We start from the raw sequence: 21,086 nt of genomic DNA on the forward strand, positions 1-21,086 counted from the left end.
GGAATCTTCCCATCAAAGCCAGAAATGAGTGGAAATTAACTTTAACAAAGTAAGCAACTGTGCTCAAGAGACGGCGCAAGAAACCCAGCACACACTTTGTGCGTGTCACAGACTCCAGGAGCAAAGTGTGCGGGGGCCTGTCAGCGCGCGCAAGAGCGATTAATAAACACTTACAGGGACATTCATCGGAAAGGCAGCGGACAAAGCCGGCAATGATGGGGAAAAGGGACATTTCTTCCTGATAGATGAATCTGAAATGCTCATTTACTCCTTTTTGATGGATTTAAATGTCCAGGTATTCTCTTTCCATAGAAACTGATTCTGAAATGATGCTGGGTTAAAAATAAGGGCTAGAGATTGAACTACATGGGATGTGGCAGAAAATGTATTTGTCATAGTCATCAATGCATAGAATGAAATGCACCAGAGTCTAACGGAGGTGTTTTGTGGGGGGAAGGGTTGTTTTGTTTTGGGGTGTGGTTTTGTGGGGGTTTTTTTTGGTGTGGGGGAGATGCATTTATTCTTTTCAAAATATGACATGAGACAGTCAAGGCTATCTTCCACTTGAACAAGTACCAAATCATTCTCCTGAAGAGTCTTGTAAATATCATTCAAGACTAGATGTAAGTTTTCTCTCCCGTCTGAGACAGTTTTGACATGATCTATTGGAAACCAGTTCTCAAAGAATAGACTTAAACTTGGATTTAAAAACATTTATTGATGTTGTTGTTAGTTGCCGTTGTGTGGGTTCCAACCTATGGTGACCTTACATACAGTAATAGGACGAAATGTTGCCTTGTCCTACGCATGACCATCATGATCTTGGATACGTTTGAATCCAGTATCATTTACTACTGTGTCTGTCGATCCCAGCGAGGGTGACTCTTATTTTCACTGAACCGCCACTCTATCAGCTTTGTACTTTGCTGGCAAGCCATCTTTCCCGATGATATGCCCAAAGTAAGCAATGCCCACAGCCATTGAGTTGATTCCAACTCATCACAACCCTATAGGACAAAGCAGAGCTATGACAGGTTCTCTGAGACTGTAAATCTTTACAAGAACAAACAGCTTTATAGTTCTTCCTCAGAGCAGCTGGGGGATTTGAACCACTGACCTTGTGAATAACAGCCTAATGCTTAATCCACTCTTCCACCAGGAATCTGTAAGCAAGCAATACATTTTCTAATGGAAAAGGCCAAAGAAGATTGAAGACTGTGATCTAGCTAGGCCGTTGCTGTTGTTAAGTACTGTCAAGTCAGTTCTGACCTATAGCAACCCTGTTTAGGATTTACAAGGGGTGGTTGGTGAACTTGAACTGCCTATCTGGCGGTGCAAATCGACTTCGCAGTCCAGCACATTAACCCACAGTGCTATACCAGGATAGGTAATTAATTCAGATCCTAACTACTCTTCTCTCTGGATCCCAAGGAATGTGGTTTATCTGAATTATGCAACACTGGCTTCACCTGCAGCCTCTTTTCCTGGAACCCAGACCCACACAAGCTTCTGGTTTTCTGTCTGGAAATCTGTCAACCGGGCTCACATGGACCCCAGCAAAATTTTGTTTCCATGTCATATTAATGATGTTGTTGTGCGTTGTCGAGTTGGTTCGGACTCATAGTGACCCTGTATACGGTTTCCAAGGAGGGGCTGCTGGATTTGAACTGCCGAACTTGAATAATACTGCTATTACTCAATAATTTCTTCATTCTGTTGGATAACCTTTCTTTGGAATGGGCACAATATTGATCTCTTTCAGTGGGTTGGCCAGGTAGTTGTTTTCTAAATATCTTGACATAGATGAGTGTTTCCAGTGTTACATCAGTTAGGTGAACCATCTCAACTGGTGTTCCATCCTTGTCCCATCTCATAACAGGTCCAAAATACGTGAGATGCTAATCTCTAAGGTGCATTCTGGCTGTACTTTTCCAAGACAAATTTGCTTTGTTCTTCTGGCAGTCCACGGTCCATTCAATATTCTTCACCAACATTACAATTCAAGTGTACCAATAGTTCTTCCATCTTCCTTGTTTATCATTCAGCTTTCAGATACATATGAGGTGAGTGAAAATACAATGGCTTTAGTCCTACAAACTTTATTCCTCAAAGTGACATCTTTGCTCTTGAACACGTTAAAGAGGTCTTATGCAGCACATTTGCCCAATACAATATGTCATTTGATTTCTTGACTGCTGCTTCCACGAGTGTTGATTGTGGAAGCAAGTATTACGGAATTCTTGACAATGTCAATCTTTTCTCCACCTGTTGTTAGTTGCTATCAAGTCGGTACTGACTCATCGTGACCCTGTATAGGATTTCCAAGGAGCGGGTGGTGAGTTTAAACCACCAACCTTGCAGTTGAAACTGACTTTGCAGTCCAGTGCTTACCCTACAGCACTGCAACAGGACTCCACTGAGTGTTGAGTGCCATCCAGTTGGTTCCGACCCTCAGTGACCCAGTATAGGGTTTCTGAGGAGTGGCTAGTTAGTTTGGACCGCTGACCTTGTGGTTCAAACCAACCTTGTGGTTGAGTGCTTATCCTATAGTGCCACACCAGCACACCACTGAATAGTATGTGTAAAAAGCTGTGTTATACTCTGTTGTTGTTGTTGTCGTTGTCATTGTTAGATGTTGTCAAGTTGGTACCAACTCATAGCAATCAGATGCACAACAGAATGAAACACTGCCCAATCCTGTGCCAACCTCACAATCATTGCTATGTTTGAGTCCATTGCTGCTGCCACTGTGCCAATCCATCTCATTGGGGGTCTTCCTCTTTTTCCCTGACCCTCCACTTACCATGATGTTTTTTACTGGTCAAATTGTGAAGATTTTTGTTTTCTTTGAATGAAGGTGTCAGCCATACTGAACACTAGTTTCTATTTTACAGATGTGGCAACTGAGGCACTGAGCAGTAACTGGCTGGGGATACAGTCACTTGGCTACCATCTTCAATGGCCATGGCAACTGTTACTAACATGAAGGAAAAAAAAAAATGATTTTAAAAAATACTCCTTCAACCATTTCTGCCACTCTTTGAATTCATTCATAAATATGAATTGAGTTTATGTGCTGAACAGGACAACAGAGTTCGTGATTAGGAGAGGGGACTCTGGAGACACCTGTCTGAACCTCAGTGGTTTCGTCTGTACAATGTGGTGTATGTATGCTGGCGTCTTAGATGTGTGGGGAATGAAGTGAGTGGTAACACCTCTAACACATGTGGCAGGTCATGGGTCACACAGTAAGTTCTTACCATAGGCACTAGAGATACAGGCAGTTACATGCAAGTCCCAGAGCCCGGCCACTTCATTGTCATACATATTACACATCATTACACATCATTGTCACTGAGTTCATGCTGAGTCACGTGTGTGCCCTCATGTGTATCACAGCAGAACCGTGCTCCATAACGTACTCAGGGAATGATTTTGTGGAAGTAGATTGCCAAGTCTTTCTCCTCAGCCTCCTCTGGGCTTGTGCACAGGAAGGGCACGTTTTGGAACCAGAGTCTGAGTGCAGCTCCAGAACAGTACAAGGCAATGTGGTTTGTTGTTGTTGTGCCTCATAGCTACCACGTATAGGGTTTCCTCGGCTCTCAATCTTTGCAGGAGCTGAAAGCCTCATCTTTCTCCTGAGGAGCAATTGGTGGGCTCCAAGTGGCGACCCTGTGGTTAGCAGTCCATCACTCATCCTACAGCCCTACACCAGGACTCCAGAGATGCAATTCTAGGAGTGACTTTTCAGGCCTTTTGGAGGTTCTCTGGAGCATCATTAACAGAGAGGTGTAGGTTCCAGATACACTGAACAAAAGCTTGTTGGGAGTTCCCATTCCAGGAAGAGCCCTAAACCATGTCTTAGGCTAAAGCTATGACCTTTTCCTCCCCTTCCCATGCCCTGTGAGATGCTGCGGCAGATCTGATAACAGCTTTGTGGCTGCGGTCAGGCTTCTCCCTGACCCAGACCAGGATGTGACCGGTTCATGTGAGAGCAGCCAAAAAGCTGCTGTAACACTCAGAGAAATGAGAGGGAAATGTAGGTCACCAAAACACTTGATCTGTGCCTAGGAACACTGGAGTATCAGCAGTAAGGACACACGCATCTTCCTTCAGAATCTGTGTGAGAGAGAGAATCAAAAAGAGGTCTGTCTTTAGAAAACTGAAGATGTTTTTGAAAAAGAGAAAAATACTGAAGATTTATATTCTATATATATATATGTATGTATGTATGTATGTATGTATGTATGTATATATAAAACCTTCACCAAAAGCACAATTATACAGGCTCCCAATGAGTCGGAACTGACTTGATGACGCTTAACAACAACAACAACAAATAAACCCTGTATAGGGTTTCTGAGGAGCAGCTGGTGAGCTTGAACCACCGACCTGGTGGTTCAAATTGACCTTGCAGTTCAGTGCATTAATCCACAGCACCAGGAGTCCATATGTATATATATATATGTGTGTGTGTGTGTACAGATAAATACAACATATATATATATATATATTTATATATATATATATTTGAAATAATCATGTGGCATTGTAGGACTGGCACTGGACTATGAACCAGATGGTCGGCAGTTAAAACCCATCAGCTGTTCCTTGGAAACCCCATACAGGGTCACTATGAGTCGGAGTCAACTTGACAACAACAGTGCTTTTGGTGAAGGTTTGTTTATACAGCAGTTTAGGTTTCCACTCAATAATTTCTATACAAATTGTTCAGTGACGTTGGTTGCCTTCTTCATAAAGTGTGAACATTCTCAATGTTTCTGTCTGGTTGCTTCATTTCCATTCATCTAATTTCCTTGACTCTTGTATTCTCATCTTCTTTATTGTCTATTTTTGCTGTTATTGTTTGTATTCTCTGTCTCTCTCTTCGATTCTGTTGGTTTTTGCTTTGTGTACTTGGGGCTCTCTACTTAGGAGCATTTGTATTAATAATTGTTATATCTTCTGGATGGTTTGACCCTTTTATGAGGCTAAGTCAAAAAGTATTGCCAGGAGTCCTGGCATGGCACTATAGGATAGGCACTGGACTACAAGGTTGGTTTGAACTACCAGATCAGAGGTTCAAACCCACTAGCTGCTCCTCAAAAACCTTATACAGAGTCACTGTGAGTTGGAACTATCTCAATGGCACTTAACAGCAGCAACATCAAAATGTAAAGCTACTGTTTCTTGAAATAGTCTTCATCTCATGTACTTTGGACATCTTAATAACAGGAACTAGTCCCTGGAGAAGGACCTCATGCTTGGTAAAATCAGGGGGTCACTGAAAAAGAGGAAGACCTCTATTAAGAGGGACTGTCACACTGGCTACAACAATGGACTCACATATAAGAACCACAGTGAAGATGGTGCCGGGCCAGCAGTGCTTTGTTCTGTTGTGCATCGAGTTGACAGAGTTGGAACCAACTCAACAACACCTAAAAATAACAACCACATCTCATGTGTCTTTTAAGGATCTGATTCTCAGTCAAGTCGCTTACTAAACACAAACAAAACACATTCTAGACAATATTATCTGGCCAATAAAAATATTCTTTAGGTTCCTAATCTATAGTTCAATTTGTGAATTGTAAAAGGGAAGGACACGCTCAATTTTCTCAAGCTGAAAGAACTGAGGAAAAAATTCAAGCCTCAACCTGAAATACTGAAGGAGTCTCTGGGCAAAATACTGAATGATGCAGAAATCATCAAAAGAAGGTGGAAGGAATACACAGAGTCACTGTACCAAAAAGATGGTCAATGCTCAACCATTTCAAGAGGTAGTATATGACCAACAGCCAATGATACTGAAGGAAGAAGTCCAAGCTGCACTGAAGGCATTAACAAAGAACAAGGCTCTGGGAATTGATGGAATACAAATTTAAATATTTCAACAAACTGATGCGGCACTGGAGGCACTCATTCATCTATGCCAAGAAATTAGGAAGAAAGCTACTTGACCAACTGATTGGAAGAGATCCATATTTTTGTCCATTCCAAAGACAACGGATCCAACAGAACGTGAAAAGCATTGGACAATATCATTAATATCACATGATAGTAAAATTTTCCTAAAGATAATTCAAAAACAGCTGTGCCAGTACAATAAACTGCTAGAGATTCAAAATGGATTCAGAATAAGTGATACCAGTACTGATGTCAGGTAGATATTGGCTGAAAGCAGAGAGCAACAAAAAGATGTTTACCTGTACTTTATTGACTACACAAAGGCTTTCGACTGTGTGGACCATAACAAGCTATGGACAACATTGGGGAGAATGAGTATTCCAGAACATTTAATTGTGCTCATGAGGAACCTGTACAAAGACTAACAGGTAGTCGTTCAAATGGAACAAGGGGACACTGAATGGTTTACAATCAAGAAAGGTGTGTGCCAGGGTTGTATTCTTTCACCATACTTATTCAACCTGTATGCTGAGCAAATAATCCAGGAAGCTGGGTTCTATGAAGAAAAAACGTGGCATCAGCATTGGAGGAAGACTCATTAACAAACTGCAATGTGCAAATGATACAACTCTGCTTGTTTAAAGTGTTGAAAGCTAAGAGGATTTAAAATACTTACTGATGGAGATTGAAGACTGCAGTATGGATTGCACCTCAATGTAAAGAAAACAAAAATCCTCACCACTGGTTCAATAAAAAAAATCATGATAAATTGAGAAAATGTTGAACTTATCAAAGACTTCATTTTGCTCAGATCCACCATCAACACTCATGGAATCAGCAGTTAAGAAATCAAACAACATATTGCATTAAGCAAATCTGCTGCACAAGACCTCTTTTAAGCATTTAAGGGCAAAGAGATCAGTTTCAGGACTAAGGTGTACCTAACCCAAGCCAAAGGAGCTCTGGTAGTGTAGTGGTTACGAATCGGGCTGTGAACCTGAAGGTCAGCAGTTCGAAACTACCAGCAGCTCCGCGGGAGAAAGATGAGGCTTTCTACTCCTGTAAAGATTTACACCCTCGGAAACCTTGTACAGGGTCGCTATGGGTCAGAACCGACTCGAAGGCACTCAACAACAACAACAACAACCCAAGCCATGACATTTCAAAAGCCTCAAATACATGTGAAAGTTGGACAATGAATAAGGAAGACCATAAAAGAATTGATGCATTTGAGTTATGGTGTTGGAGAAGAATATTAAAAATACCATGGACTGCCAGAAGATCAAACAAATCTGTGTTGGAAGAAGTACAGCCAGAGTGCTCCTTAGAAGCCAAGATAAGAAGTGGAACCAACCGGATGGCATCTGACAACAACAACATGCATTACAGAAACCATGGCATGTGCCTGGCACATCAAAAATACACAATTCTGTTAAGATGATTCAATTAAAATGAAAGACATTCTATAAGCGTATCTCAAAGAATGAGAAAGTCTGCCCTCTAGTTCTCTGTCATAAAATAGAATTACAACATAGTTAACCAGTAAAATAAACCAATGTTTAAGAATATAAATCTGTATTTTATCAGTCGGATATTAAAGTTGAGGACAGTGTTTGGTTACTAATCTACTTGACTGAGTTTAAAATATTTTCGAGGTTATCCACCCAAAGAAAGGTTATCCACCTAAAGAAATGTTCACAGAGACAGCATTGGTTTCCCCATCATTGTCTTCCTGAAATACTGTGTTAAGCAAATCGTTCCTTAGAATCAAGGATGGGGAGAATTGGGTCCTCTCACTTTGGAAAGACCATTTGCTAGAAAAGGGCATAATGTTTAATAATGTAGAGAATCCACAAAAACAAGGGGAACCCCTCAATGAGACAGACTGACACAGTGGCTTTATCAATGGACCCAAATAATCAACGACCATGAAGGAAGCACAGGACTGGGCCACTCTTCATCCTGTTATATCTCTGGTAGCCATGAGTGGGAGCCAGCTCCATGACAATGAACAACAACAAAGACCACCGAGGGGGATACCCAGCTCTGTTAGTGCTACGTGTGGTGCAGATTTTTGCACCCACCACAGGATCAGGTGTCAAGAGGCCATGGAAAGTTAGAGCAGATAATCTTAGCACCTGCTTCATTCCAGATGTCGTTGGGGCTGGGGGATGAGTAAGGCAGTGTCTGGAATCCTGTAGAGCGGCCCACGTGCATTATGCCAGACTGCAATCATGGGAAGCAAAGGTCCAGGCAGGGACTGGCAACTTACTCAGGAGGTCAAAGCCAAGAGAGGAAGTTGGAGAGAGCTATCAGGTTGTTCCTAATTTATCCGTAATGAGAGAAGAAAGTTCAGGGGAATGTTTGTGCCTGCAGTACAAATGAAATAAAACAGAACTTTCATCTCCTGGATACTACTAGGAGAGAGCCACCTAGCCTCCAAGGCTTAGCTGATATAAGCATGGTATGCCATGGTGTGTTGTTGGTGTTGTTGTTGGTGTTAGGTAACCATCTCATCAACTCTGATTGATGGTGGCCCCACACACAACACAACAGAACACTGCCTGGACCTGTGCCCCTTCATGACCCCTGGTATGGTCTACTCCATTCTTCGGAGCACGGTGGCTCCATCGGATAAACACTGGACTGCAAACCACAGGTCAGCAACTGGAGCCCCCCAGATGCTCCTTGGGAGAAAGATGAGGGAGGCTTTCTACTCCCACAAAGATGTCCAGCCTCAGAAACTCTATACAGTGTCACTATGGGTCAGAACCTATTCGACGACACTTAACAACAGCCACAACCCATTCATGCAATCACTGTCTCTTTTGAGTGCCTTCCAACCTCAGGGTTCATCCTCCAGCTCTATGGAGGACAGCATTCTGTTGTGATCCAGAGGGTTCCCATAGGTTTCTTCTCGGAAATATGTCACCAGGCCTTTTTTCCTAGTCTGTCATAGTTTGGAAGCTCTGCTGAAACTTGTTCACGATGGGTGATCCTTCTAGTATTTGAAATACCAGCAACATAGCTTCTAGCTTCACAGCAATGCACAAGTCACCACAGGACAGCCCACTGACAGATGGGTGGTGCTTCTTGGCATTGTTATTGTTGTTGTAAAGTGCCCTCAAGTAAGGTCCAACTCACAGCGTCTCTGTATAGGGTTTGCAAGGCTCTAGGAGTCGGAACCGACTCCACAGTACTTAACAACAACAACCCTGGTAGTGTAGTGGTTATGAATCGGGCTGCTAACCTCAAGGTTGGCATTTCGATACTACCAGCTGTTCTGTGGCAGAAAGATGAGCCTTTCTACTCCCGTAAAGATTTACAGCCTCAGAAACCCCGTGCAGGGTCGCTATGCGTTGGAACTGACTCCGCAGTACTTAACAACAACAACAACCCTGAGGAATGGTTGGTGAGCTTGAACTGCCAACCTTGCAGCTCAAACCAACCTTGCAGTCCAGTGCATTAACCAGCAGTATCAAAAAACAAACAAATTTGTGTTGGAAGAAATACAGCCAGAATGCTCCTTGGAAACCAGGATGGCCAGATTTAGTCTCTCATACTTCGTACATATGGTCAGGAGGGACCAGTCCCTGACAAAGGATATCGTGTTTGATAAAGTGGAAAGACAGCGAAAAAGAGGAAGATTCCCCCCAATGAGGTAGACTGGCACAGTGGCAGCATCAATGGGCTCAAACATAGCAATGATTGTGAGGTTGGCCCAGGACCAGGCAGTGTTTCATTCTGTTGTTCATAGGGTCACTCTGAGTCGGTACCAACTCGATGAAACCTAACAACAACAACAACAAATTTTTGCAGGAGCAGAAAGCTTCATATTTTCTCCTACAGAGCAGCTGGTGGACTCGAACCACTGACCTTGTTGTATTCAGTTCAGTGCTTATTGTATAGAGCCACCATGCTCCATTTCTAGGTATTAGCCTTCACTTAATAGCTGGAAAAGTTAAAGAAAATTATTTTTCTTAGGCATTCAGTTTATTCTTTAAAGCACATTATTAGCTAAAATCAGGACTTTTCTCTGGGACCTGGGATGTATTCACTAATAATTCACCATGGAGTCCAACCCTTCACTTTTCTATCCTTCTTAAAAGGGACATTAGCCTGGTATTCTAAAATTACAGAGATTTGTGCAGTTACATTTATTCAAGTAATGGTGATAGATGCAACATTGTGTGTGTGTGTGAATTACCAAGGTTCTTAAGAATGAATAATACTTGCCAAATGGGGAGGACTTTCTCCTGCGGATTTCACATGGCTGCAAAACAACACGGCCCCATAAATCACTGGTGGTCGTCAGCTTCTCTGTTACTAACAGGGGTGGAAATACTCAGCTCCCACCCATGCGGTGGGCATTGCTAAGGAAATCCTAATGTGGGTCTTTCACGGATTAAGGCATCTCCATCCAGAGCCTCCTCTGGGAGCCCTTTACCCCTTTCCTTTCGTCCAAACTGTAAGGAAGACACCAGCTGCATCAGTTGTACCTCCTTATAGCTCTGAGAAGTTGCCAACACAAGCACTTTACAGAACAAAATGTGAGCTTGGCTGGTAGTTGGGAGTGGGGGATGATGGGGTGGTGTTTATAGAATTCCCCCCTATTTTCTTTTTCATGCAATCTGCTGTGCTTGGTAGAGGGCTGTGGTGGTCCAGTGGTAGAACTCTCACCTTCCATGCAGGAGACCTGGGTTTGATTCCCGGTCAGTGCAGCTCATGGGCAGCCACCACCTACATACCTGTCAGTGGAGGCTTGTGTGTTACTGTGATGCCCAGTGGAGCTTCCAGACCAAGAATGACTAGGAAGAAAAACCTTCCAGAAAACACCCAAAGGAAACTCTTTGGATCACAAAGAAGAGATCCACAACTGATCACGGCGGATAGTGCTGGACCCGGGCAGTGTGTCATTGACTTGTGTTTGTGGTTTCCATGAGTCCGAGACCCACTCAATGGCAGCTCACACAACAACGGAATTTCCACGTTACACGGGCTCCTAGCTCTTCCCCCTCCCCCACCAGTAGCTTCACTTTGCTTTTTGGGGTGTTTTGTTTCCAGACACAGGGAATTGGGGGAGGGGTTGGAGCCCAGGTCTGCTCTGACAGAAGTGGGGGAAGAGGAGTGTGGGTGTGGAGGGTACTGAACAACCACACGGGTCCCCTCTGACTGAGAGTTTCTTGCTTTATGCTGCCACCTGGCTGACTGGTGAGCGTGGGTTCCTGCAAACAGAAAGGAAGGGAGCCACCGAAGACAGAGGGCATTGATTTAAACTGGGAGATCTCAAAGCCAAGTTCTCCAGTGGAATCCCGTCTAAAGCCACAGACAAGCAAATCCAGCCTTCTGACTGCAGTTCCTGCATCATCGAGGAGAAACCCAGCGCTATCGAGTCGGTTGCAACCCCCAGAGACCCTCTAGGACACAGTGGAACTCCCCCGTTGGGGTTTCTGAGACTGTCATCTTCACAGAAGCAAACTGTCTCATCTTGCTCCCTCAGAGCAGCTGGTAAACTCGAGCTACCCACTTTGTAGTTGACAGCTGAGTGCTTAAGCGCCGCAGCACCAGGGCTCCTTCATCAAAGGGAAACAGGGACTAATTCTAGAGACCAGACTTGAAGGTGAGGCATTTGTTCATAGACTGAACATGAATATGGTTGCTACAGGTTCCGTCTGTCTCCTCCCCACTGTGGGTTCTTGACATCTACAAACACTTGTTAGTGAAATCCTCAATAAGATGTTTCCTGCTCATCTTCAGGGCCCCTGAATCAAATCTTCTCACCTCTGCAGACCTGGTGTAGTGCCATAGGATAAGCATTCAGCTTCAAGCTCGGTTTGAAATGTGAGATTGCTGGTTCAAACTCACCAGATGCTCCTTGGAAACTCTATACAGGGTTGCTATGAGTCAGAACCTTCTCGACGGCACTTAACAACAACAAATCCCTGCAGAAATTATCTTTGCTTCTGATGATGTCAAGGGGGAAGGGAAAGAAACATAGTTCCTGGTCAATCCTTTAAAATGGAAAATCCATGCCAACAGGCTTCACCAATATTCCTGCATCCTGTTGTCTCAAAAGGAAAAAAGGATAAAAAGCATAATTTTTAATGGAAGTATGCTGTTGTTGTTGTTGTTGTTGTTGTTGAGTGTCATCAAGTCAGTTTCCACCCATAGTGACCCTGTATAGGGTTTCTGAGGAGCAGCGGGTGAGCTTTAACTGCCGACCTTTCAGTCCAAACCGACCTTGCAGTCCAGCGCATTAACGCACAGCGCCCACCAGGTATATTCTGTCTTAAACAGTGTACTTCCTTCTGCCGTTGAGTCCATTCTGACTCATAGTGACCACCTTTCCGGAAGCAGGAAGCCTCATCTTCCTCCTGCGTGTGGGCTGATGAGTTTCAATGCAAACCTTGCTATTAGCAGCCCAATGCTTAATCACAGTGCCACCAGGGCTCCTTAAACAGCGTCATAAGTTTGCTTTACCAAGGGACAGCCAGTGGTCCCTGAAGCAAGATGCGGCAAGAGGACTCCAAGGAGCCTTCCTGGACAGAAGAGCATGGTGGGCGGCAGGATAGACATCCGCAAACAGTAGCTTATAGACACTTCCTTGTAAGGTATTTGTTTCAGGACCACCAGAAACACACTGGGGAAGGGAGGTCAGTGGTCTTCAAGGCCAGTGTGGACGCTCTGTGTTGTTGAGCTTGATTTCCTTTACTGATACACGTTGCCTGGGAAACTTGGTGACATTCAGGTTGTTGTTATTGTGATGTGCTATCGAGTCAATTCTGATTCATAGCAACCCTGTATAGAGTTTCCAAGGAGGAGCTGGTGAGTCTGAATCGCTGACCTTGTGATTAAAACTGACCTTTTGGCCCAGTGCTTTATCCCACAATGCCACACCAGGACACTCAGGTTACATATGTGTATACTGTCTTTAATCTTTAAAACTGCTGTTCCATTTTTACTATAAGAAAATGAAAGCTCAGAGAGCCTGTGAAATCTTGTAATGCTCATCAAACTTCAATAATGAATAAGGGCAAAGAGAGGACCATTGAACTGCCATCAGAAGTAACATTTGACAGTTACTAAACATAGACAATGTGCCAAGCTGTGTGGTAAAGGCTGGCGATACCAATAAAAGCCAGTCTTTATTCCCATCCAGAAGGACTTGTAACCTAATTGGGAGAACAGATCACTGGGGAGTGTGGCATTATCCCACTGATTCTTATATTTGGTTGGACTCTTCTCTTTATGGATCAGAAGTTGGGGGACACATTAGTTGTGGTTAGATACATTTGCACATAAGAGAATATTCAAATAATAATTTAAAAGGATAAAGATTTCATTTCTGGATCTCTGGTTTCTCCATCTTTTTGCTCCACTAGTCCCAGCATGAAGCTTTTATCTTCAAGGGCATCAAATGGCCTAAGATAGATGCTAAAACTGCAATCTCGGATCTGTATTCTAGACCAGAGGGGCTGACAGAAGAGGAAAAGCCCAAACAGAGCCTGCTGGGTGATGAAGCATTCTCTGAAGCCTCTCCCCTACCCACACCCCCAACCACATGCTTTCTGCTTCCAACTTTTTGGCCATCACTTGTTGCAAGAAAGTCTCAAAAATTGTACACACAGCTGCCCTAAATGAAATTGAGTTCTCTTTCTAATGAAGAAAGGTAGACTGCTAATAACCTTTTCACTGGTAATAGAGAAAATTAAATAGGAAAACCATACTTGGATGCTGTCAAGTTGAGTCCAACTCATAGCAACCCCAGGCGAGAGAGTCGAACTGTCCCTATTGGATTGTCCAGGCAGGTGACCAGGACTTTTCTCCTGCACATTAGCTGGTGAGTTTGAACCACAGACCTTTCCTTTAGCAGCTCAGTGCTTAACCATTGAACTGAGAAGTGCTTCTTCTGTACAAATTAGGGATCCAGCATTTGAAAGATCTGTTCTGTCTACATCTTTTGGAGCTGCTTTATTAGACCTGTGGTTAGCAATGGCAAACCACACACATACCCCAATTTTAAAAATCATTAAAAAACGCCAGGATTAGAGCTAGTCAATCACTTTTCTTTCCCACTGTCTCAAGGTCACTACTTAACCTTCTATTTGAAGGATTCTTGTATGTCGCTGTTGTGTCCAAGATAGTGCTGGAAGAGGGGCGCAGCTGTAGGCTTGAGAATGCCAACAATTGTAAAGACGGTGCCTGACAGGCTAGTGCTTCTGTTGGATATGGGCTAAAGCACACTTGCTGTTAGTTATGTCACCAGCTACTACTGACATAACATGGTTCTCAATGATATGGTCTACAAGGACCATACTTTGTTGGTGGAACCCTGGAATCCTTCACCAACACCTTAGAACTAGACTCTAGCAATGCTTCTTGAAGTCAGTGAAGATCCAGATCTATGTTCCTACCTTAAGCATGGATTCCTTTTCCCAATGAAATTGGTTATTGAGGTCTAAAGGAAGAGGGATGCATACAAGGATTGGAAGTGACCTACAGTGAATTTCATCCTATGTCTTTCCAAAGCCAACTGATAAGGAACCCCATGGAAATAGGTCTTTTGATAATTGTTGCTGTTGTCAGGTGCCATCAAGTCAGAACCGACTCATAGCGACCCCATGCACAGCAGAACTAAACAATGTCTGATCCTGGGCCAATCTCACTACCGCTGCCACACTTGACAACATCAATGATGCCACCTGGCTGATCCATCTCATTGGGGGTCTTCCTCTTTTTCTCTGACCCTCCATCATACCCAGCATGACATCCTTCTCTAGCAACTGTTCTCTCCTAAATTGGCATTACTTTCCAGGGGCCCAGGCTCCTGGAAGCAGCTTGGATACAAGCACCTTCACAGGGCCATATTGGCTTCTGCCCTTCTTCCTGTGTTGAGTGTTTCGCTTCAGTCAAATGCCATTATCATGTTGAGTTTAGCATTGAACTACCCTTGCAGAGTAGAGTATGAGGACTGATCCTTCTTGGAGGACTGGGGACCCACAGATGGACTTGTTGTTTAGTGCCCTCCAATCGATTCTGACTCATAGTGACCCTGTAAAGGATTTCTGAGGAGCAGCTGGTGGGCTTGAACTGCCACCTTGCTGTTCAATTGACCTTGAGGTCTACTACTTATCCTACAGTGTCACATCAGGACTCCAGAGATGGACTTTACACTCTGCTATTTACTCAACAAACATATTGAGTTCCTAGGATGACTATGCTAGGCACTGGTCATCTAGAGATGAGGCTAAGAACTCCTTCCTCCCAGTGGTCACTGGCAGAGACCCCATGCCATTTTATTGTAGTTAGTTGAGGTCAAGTGCATTGGGCGTCATGGCCACCTGGGATATAATGAAGCAGCAGCCCAGAAAGTCCTTTTACCAGTCTTCTGAATTCAGGGGTCTTTTTCATTCATTTATTCATTCATTCAAAGAATACTGAGTACTTACTGTATGCTAGATGCTGTTCTGAGCTGGGGTGGGGGGCTGGGCAACAAAGCACAAGACCAAAACCCCTAGTCCTCCTGGTGAGTTGAGGGCAGAAAAAGGAGTAGAAGATTCAGGAAGTTAGAAGATGCTTATAAAGCAAGGATCTAGATGGGAGGGTGGGGATAGGTGTGTATTTTAAATCCTTTTACTCATGATGTGGCACTGTGATATAAACACTGGACTGCTAGTCATAAAGTTGGTGGTTCAAACCCACCAACTGCTCCCTGGAAGCCCTAGACAAAATCTCTGTGAGTCAGAACTGACTCCATGGCACTTAACAACAACATCAACAGTGGCCTTGTGAGAAGGAAGATGATATTGATAGAAAGAGACTTGATTCAGGCATGGACCAAGCACCCTCTCTCGTCTGCATTAGTTTGTACTGTAGACCTGTGGCTGGTACATTTCTAGGAGAAAAATGGTGTGTTTTCATACCAACAGGAAAGAAGGCAGTACCAAAGGGATCCGAAAGCTGGGCAACAAATTATTCCATGTCGAACTGTCTGTTGATAGACACTTGAAAACCTGCCCCGGGAACAGAGCCGGGCCTGCCAGACCTAGGGGCTCCCTGGGCCCCCTCTCTGGCTCTCGTGCTAATCCCATCGCCCCCTCCCACCTCGCCCCTCCCCTCCTTATGGGGCAGGAGCTCCAGGGAGGAAAATTCAAGTCCAGCTCAAGTAAACCCCCTGGCAGGCGCTTTGAGCAGCAAAGCAGCATTGTCACCAGCCTGAGAGGACTGGGGAAGCGAAACCAGGCTGGGCTGAGGGGCCTAGCAGGCTGGCACCCAGAGCCCTCCTAGCCTTGGGTGGTGGTGGGGGGAAGCAGTTCCCCATAGCCTGCGCTCCTAGCTTCTCCCTTTGCTCTCTGCATGCGCGTAGCTGGGATCCACCCTCCTGTCTTCCCAGTGGGCACATAACTTCCTTTAAAATCATCATCATAATAATCGCACTCCGGGGGGCGCGCGCTCAGGGCGCCCCTTTTCCACGCCTGCTGCCCGCGGGCTCAGAGATGGCGGATTACCAGCGTGTTAGTTGCAGGCCTCCCCAAGAACTCTCTCTGGATGCTGTTTTGCTAGGGTCCGGGGTCTCTAGCGCGCCGAGTTGCACAACAAACCATTTAAACATTTCAGCACAAAAGCCGCTCCATTGTGGAGCCGCACATTAAAAAGTGTTATTCGCTTTGAAGTTTTTGTCTAATGGCTCTAAACTGAAAGAAAATGTTTTCCTATTACTTAATTCAATCATAGCGAAGAGACTTGGTAAAAAGCCCACGGATTTTGCCCCAAAGTGTGACAGAGTTCTCTTTGTGTTTGCTTATCCTGCGCTGTCACACACTTTAATTCGCCTCTCTTTATCTGGCATTCAAAACTTTCTTCAATGACATTCAATAAGGTCCAGAGGCTGGAAAGGGAAGAAGAAGGGGAAAAAAAAAAAAAGACCCTGGTTATTTCGGGGGTGGGAGGGCATATTCTTTCACGCAGGGGCTCTTAACCCCTTCCTCCCCAGCATCATGCGATGCTCCCAGGAGAAATCCGTACTGACCCCTCGTGGGCACTGGACTTCGCGCCCGGCTGCTCTCTTCACCCCGCGGGTCCCACGCGCACCCCAGACTCTCTCACCCGCCTCCGCCCAGTGGGGAGCCCTTCTCCCAGCCTAGTCCAAAGGTCCCAGAGAGCGATCAGAACTGGGAATGGGGCTGCTGGGTGTGTTCCGTCTAGTTTTAATGCATCACCCAAAGTGGGGGCTCCTTGAGACCTGAGGCTTTTTTCCCATCCTGTGCCAAGCAGCGGGGAAACATGGCACCCTAACTCTGTCTAGATTAAGAAGTCCCCCATGCAGAGTGTTCCCCCCATTGCCCCTCATCCTTTTATGGAATAACAATTTTTTTTCTCCCATAACAAATTCTCTTTGCTATGCAATCAGCTGTTATTAGTGTTAGTTATTTGCTGTTGTCATAGAAAAGATTCAGTGATGGACCCCCCCGAGCCCTGCCCCCACCATCCACATTCGGATCTTCAGCAGCTGTATTCCTCCCTCAGGAAAAAGTTCCCCTCCGTTTTTCACAATAATATCCAGGTGAATGCAGCGATTCCGTCCCAATAAAATCGCAAGTAAACGTTCTCTGAGAAAAGTCGAGGGCTGGAAATTCGAAATATTTATGCTAATTTCCCATTGTATGGAAAAAGCCCCTGGGTGAAGCAGCTTGGAGCCGGAGAACCGTTTAAAAAGCTGACGCTGTGTACACTGCGCAGGGCGTTTGAAGTTGTTTAACCATTGTGTGACCAGAAAGAAGAGAGTGACACGGCGGCGGGAGGAAGGACCCGGGTCTCAGGAGAAAGGGGAGCTAGGGCCGGGTGGGCGAAGGCAGCCGGCGCTGGAAATACAACTGCCCCTGCTGGGGGCCGAACTGCAGTAAGCTATGGCTTCCGGGTTCCCCCATGAGTCCACTCCGGGGTTCGTGAGTGGGCAGACAGGGCGCCCGCTAGGTTCTCGAGGAGAGGGGCCCTTTATATCCGCCACGGCTGGGGCGAGTGCGACATCATCGTCTAGAGTTCCATTCCTCATCCCACCCCCAATGCCCATCCCCATATCTGTCCTCTGTCGATGATGACTTTCAGCGTCTGTTATCTGTCTTGAAAATTTTAAAAATATTTTTTATATCCTTGGTCCTGGCGTTTGAAAGAAAGGGCCCGTTTATCAGCATCTCCGGAACAAAGACTGGCGCTGTAGGCAGCCCCAAAGTTAAGACTATTTGGGGGAGCTTAAGGAAAAACAGTACAGCGATAGAGCAAGTGATGGATGGGCAAAGCTGGGCGCTTCGCCTCCCTCCAAGGGTCCCAGCCACTAAGCAACACGAAGAGCAAAGAGGAATCCACAGGTGGAAATAGGGGTTCCGGGGCACAGCTCTCTGAGCTGAGGAACCGAGTGGAGGAGACAGCGTGGTCTGTGGGGGAAGGTGACCAAATGCGCAGAGGAAATGGGGTGGTGTGTGCCCACGGGGACCTGGGGAAGCCAGGGAGCGGGGGTGCAAAATCAATCCTATAAACGGGCCGGTCGCGAATGCAAAGCCAAAGGGGAGTAAGGAATAAAGAGAAAGAAAAGAATATTAAATCGCGGGAGAATGAGAAAATAAACCCGCAAAAGGGAGAGGAGGGGGGCCAGGGCGCCCGTTACGGCGTGGGTGGGGTTGACAAGAATAGAGTACATTATGCAGTTCATTTAGTTAACAAGTGAAATAATGAGGAAGCGTGCAGAGTGAATGCCAAGAGAAAAGGCACAAAAACCCTATTGAGAGGCCTCGGCCGCTCCTGGCGTAGCCCATCACATGGCAATAGTGCTATTTAAGCAGCGCCGCCGGCGCCTTTCAGCACCACTAGCGCTGGCCAGCACCCCGCTCACGGTGGGCGGCGCCCGTGGCAGCGGCGGCGGCGACAGCTACAGCCTCGGTTCGGCCAGCGGCTCCCGCTTCCCGCCTGCCGGGTGGAGGCAACTGCCAGGGGAGACCGACCCCGGGAGTCCGCGGACAGCGGGGAGCGGTGCGGGGCGCACGGGCGGGCTAGCGGCGGGACAGCCGCGCGTCGGGGCCATGCCGCGTTCCTTCCTAGTGGACTCGCTGGTGCTGCGCGAAGCTGGGGAGAAGAAGGCGCCCGAGGGCAGCCCACCGCCGCTCTTCCCCTACGCCGTACCCCCACCGCACGCGCTGCACGGCCTCTCGCCTGGCGCCTGCCACGCGCGCAAGGCCGGGCTGCTGTGTGTGTGCCCGCTCTGCGTCACCGCCTCGCAGCTACACGGTCCCCCCGGGCCGCCCGCGCTGCCGCTGCTCAAGGCGTCCTTCCCGCCCTTCGGCTCTCAGTACTGCCACGCGCCCCTGGGCCGCCAGCACTCGGCCGTGTCGCCCGGGGTCGCTCATGGCCAGGCCGCCGCCGCGGCTGCCGCCGCGCTTTACCAAACCTCCTACCCGCTACCAGACCCTCGGCAGTTCCACTGCATCTCCGTGGGTAAGCGGGGCACCCGAGCGGGAGACAGGGCACCCAAAATCCGAGGAGGGTGGGCCTCGAAACGAACCGGGAACGAAGAGGAGGGATTCTGGGCATTGTCTGGGTGGTGAGGGTAGTGTTAGGGTGCCTGCGGTAGGCGCTTGGATCGAAGGCCAAGATTAGACTCCCGGTAGGAGGTGAGGACAGAATCTCTGGGTGCTGGACAGGGTACCCAGGGAGGGAAATAAGAGCGAAGGTCAATACGGTAGTTTCAGGGCGGCGAGACTCCGGGAGAAGCAGCGCCCCAGAGCTGGGCGCTCACGCTCCCACTGTTGCGGATGGTGCTCAGGGCAAAGGGCTGGGTGAGAAACCAAGGTCTGGGGATTTCTAGCTGTCCCTCTGGGACTGGAGCCACAGTGCTGGGGTCTGAGCGTTTTCCTCTCTGCACTCCCAGACAGCAACTCGAACCCGCTACCCAGCAGCAAGAGAATGCGCACGGCTTTCACTAGTACGCAGTTGCTGGAGCTGGAGCGCGAGTTCGCCTCCAACATGTACCTGTCACGCCTGCGCCGAATCGAGATCGCAACCTACCTGAACCTGTCCGAAAAGCAGGTGAAGATCTGGTTCCAGAACCGCCGGGTGAAGCACAAGAAGGAGGGCAAAGGCAACAACCCCCGCGGAGGCGGGAGCTCTAGCGGTGGAGCCGGGGTAGGCGTGGGCGTGCCTCCAGGCTGCAAGTGCGCGTCGCTCTCCTCTGTCAAGTGCTCAGAGGACGACGACGAATTGCCCATGTCTCCGTCCTCTTCGGGAAAGGACGAACGGGATCTCACTGTTACTCCCTAGGAGCGCGTCTCCCCAGGTCGGCCACCCCACGCCCTCCCTGCGCCTGGAAGACTGGCCCCGGGGCGCATCACTGGTTCCCTCCACTCGCTGCCAAACGACTTCTACGCACTGATTTGGCGCCGCTTTACGGAGGCCCCGGCCCTGGACGGCGGCGCCGAGAGCTTGGCAGAGACACGACGCCTGTGTCTCAGACCCAGGGCCCTGCCCACCTCCCAGGCGAACTCCAAATACATGACGCCCTCTTTCGAGTCCCCAGAAGCGCAGCGCGGCGGCTCCCGCGCGCTCGCCCGCCCGCCCAGCCAGCGCCTTGCTGGTCGCCTCGCCCCCTCGCCCGCCGTCTCCGGGATGGCTCAGCTTCCTTCGCTTCCTCTCTTTTCTTGCGCCCGCAGTCAAACTCGGCTTTTCACCTCTCGACGCCCCCTCGCTTCCCCTTTTCATTCCTCTCCCTTGCTCTGCATTCCTTTCTTGTGGTTGTTTATCCAACCCAACCTCCTCCCCCGCCATCAGCATTTAAGAGGGTCTCCTCTGTCTCTTTTATCCTTTTGACCCCTTTACGTTCCCTCGTCGGGGTATCTCCTGGAACTTCTTTTGGCTTGTTTGTCAGTGTATGTATGAGACTGTGTGATCCGCAGCCCGGGCGTCTCCTCTCTCCAAACAGAGGTAGTCATTTGCGGTATCCAAGTCAGCAAAACCAATTTACCAGGTTTTCAGATGCTTCGACATTCCCGCAACGAGGCCCCGCTGTCTCCTCCCATGTCCTCTCCCCGCATCGCCCCTTCCACTCCCCGCATAGCTCTGTAATTGTATGGTCGCTGTAATACCAGAAGATATTTATTTATTTATTTATGTACAAAACTTTAAATAAACTTCTT

The 21,086-nt window shown here is 47.2% G+C and overlaps 1 protein-coding gene across 1 annotated transcript; it reads left to right on the forward strand.

Moving 5' to 3' along the window:
* The first annotated feature begins 18,941 nt into the window (after nt 1-18,941).
* GSX1 (GS homeobox 1) lies at nt 18,942-20,218 on the forward strand. Its single transcript, XM_006831936.1, has 2 exons — nt 18,942-19,392; nt 19,826-20,218. The coding sequence occupies exons 1-2, from the start codon at nt 18,981-18,983 to the stop codon at nt 20,212-20,214; spliced, it is 801 nt and encodes a 266-aa protein (XP_006831999.1). The 5' UTR covers nt 18,942-18,980; the 3' UTR covers nt 20,215-20,218.
* The last annotated feature ends 868 nt before the right edge of the window (nt 20,219-21,086 follow it).

This window comes from Chrysochloris asiatica, unplaced genomic scaffold (genome assembly GCF_000296735.1).
Source record: "Chrysochloris asiatica unplaced genomic scaffold, ChrAsi1.0 scaffold00005, whole genome shotgun sequence".
Lineage (NCBI taxonomy): Eukaryota > Metazoa > Chordata > Mammalia > Afrosoricida > Chrysochloridae > Chrysochloris > Chrysochloris asiatica.

Coding starts and splice junctions, on each gene's coding strand:
- GSX1 (XM_006831936.1), top strand. CDS start 18,981: ATGCCGCGTTCCTTCCTAGTGGACTCGCTGGTGCTGCGCGAAGCTGGG. Junction 19,393..19,825: donor GTTCCACTGCATCTCCGTGG/GTAAGCGGGGCA, acceptor CTGCACTCCCAG/ACAGCAACTCGAACCCGCTA.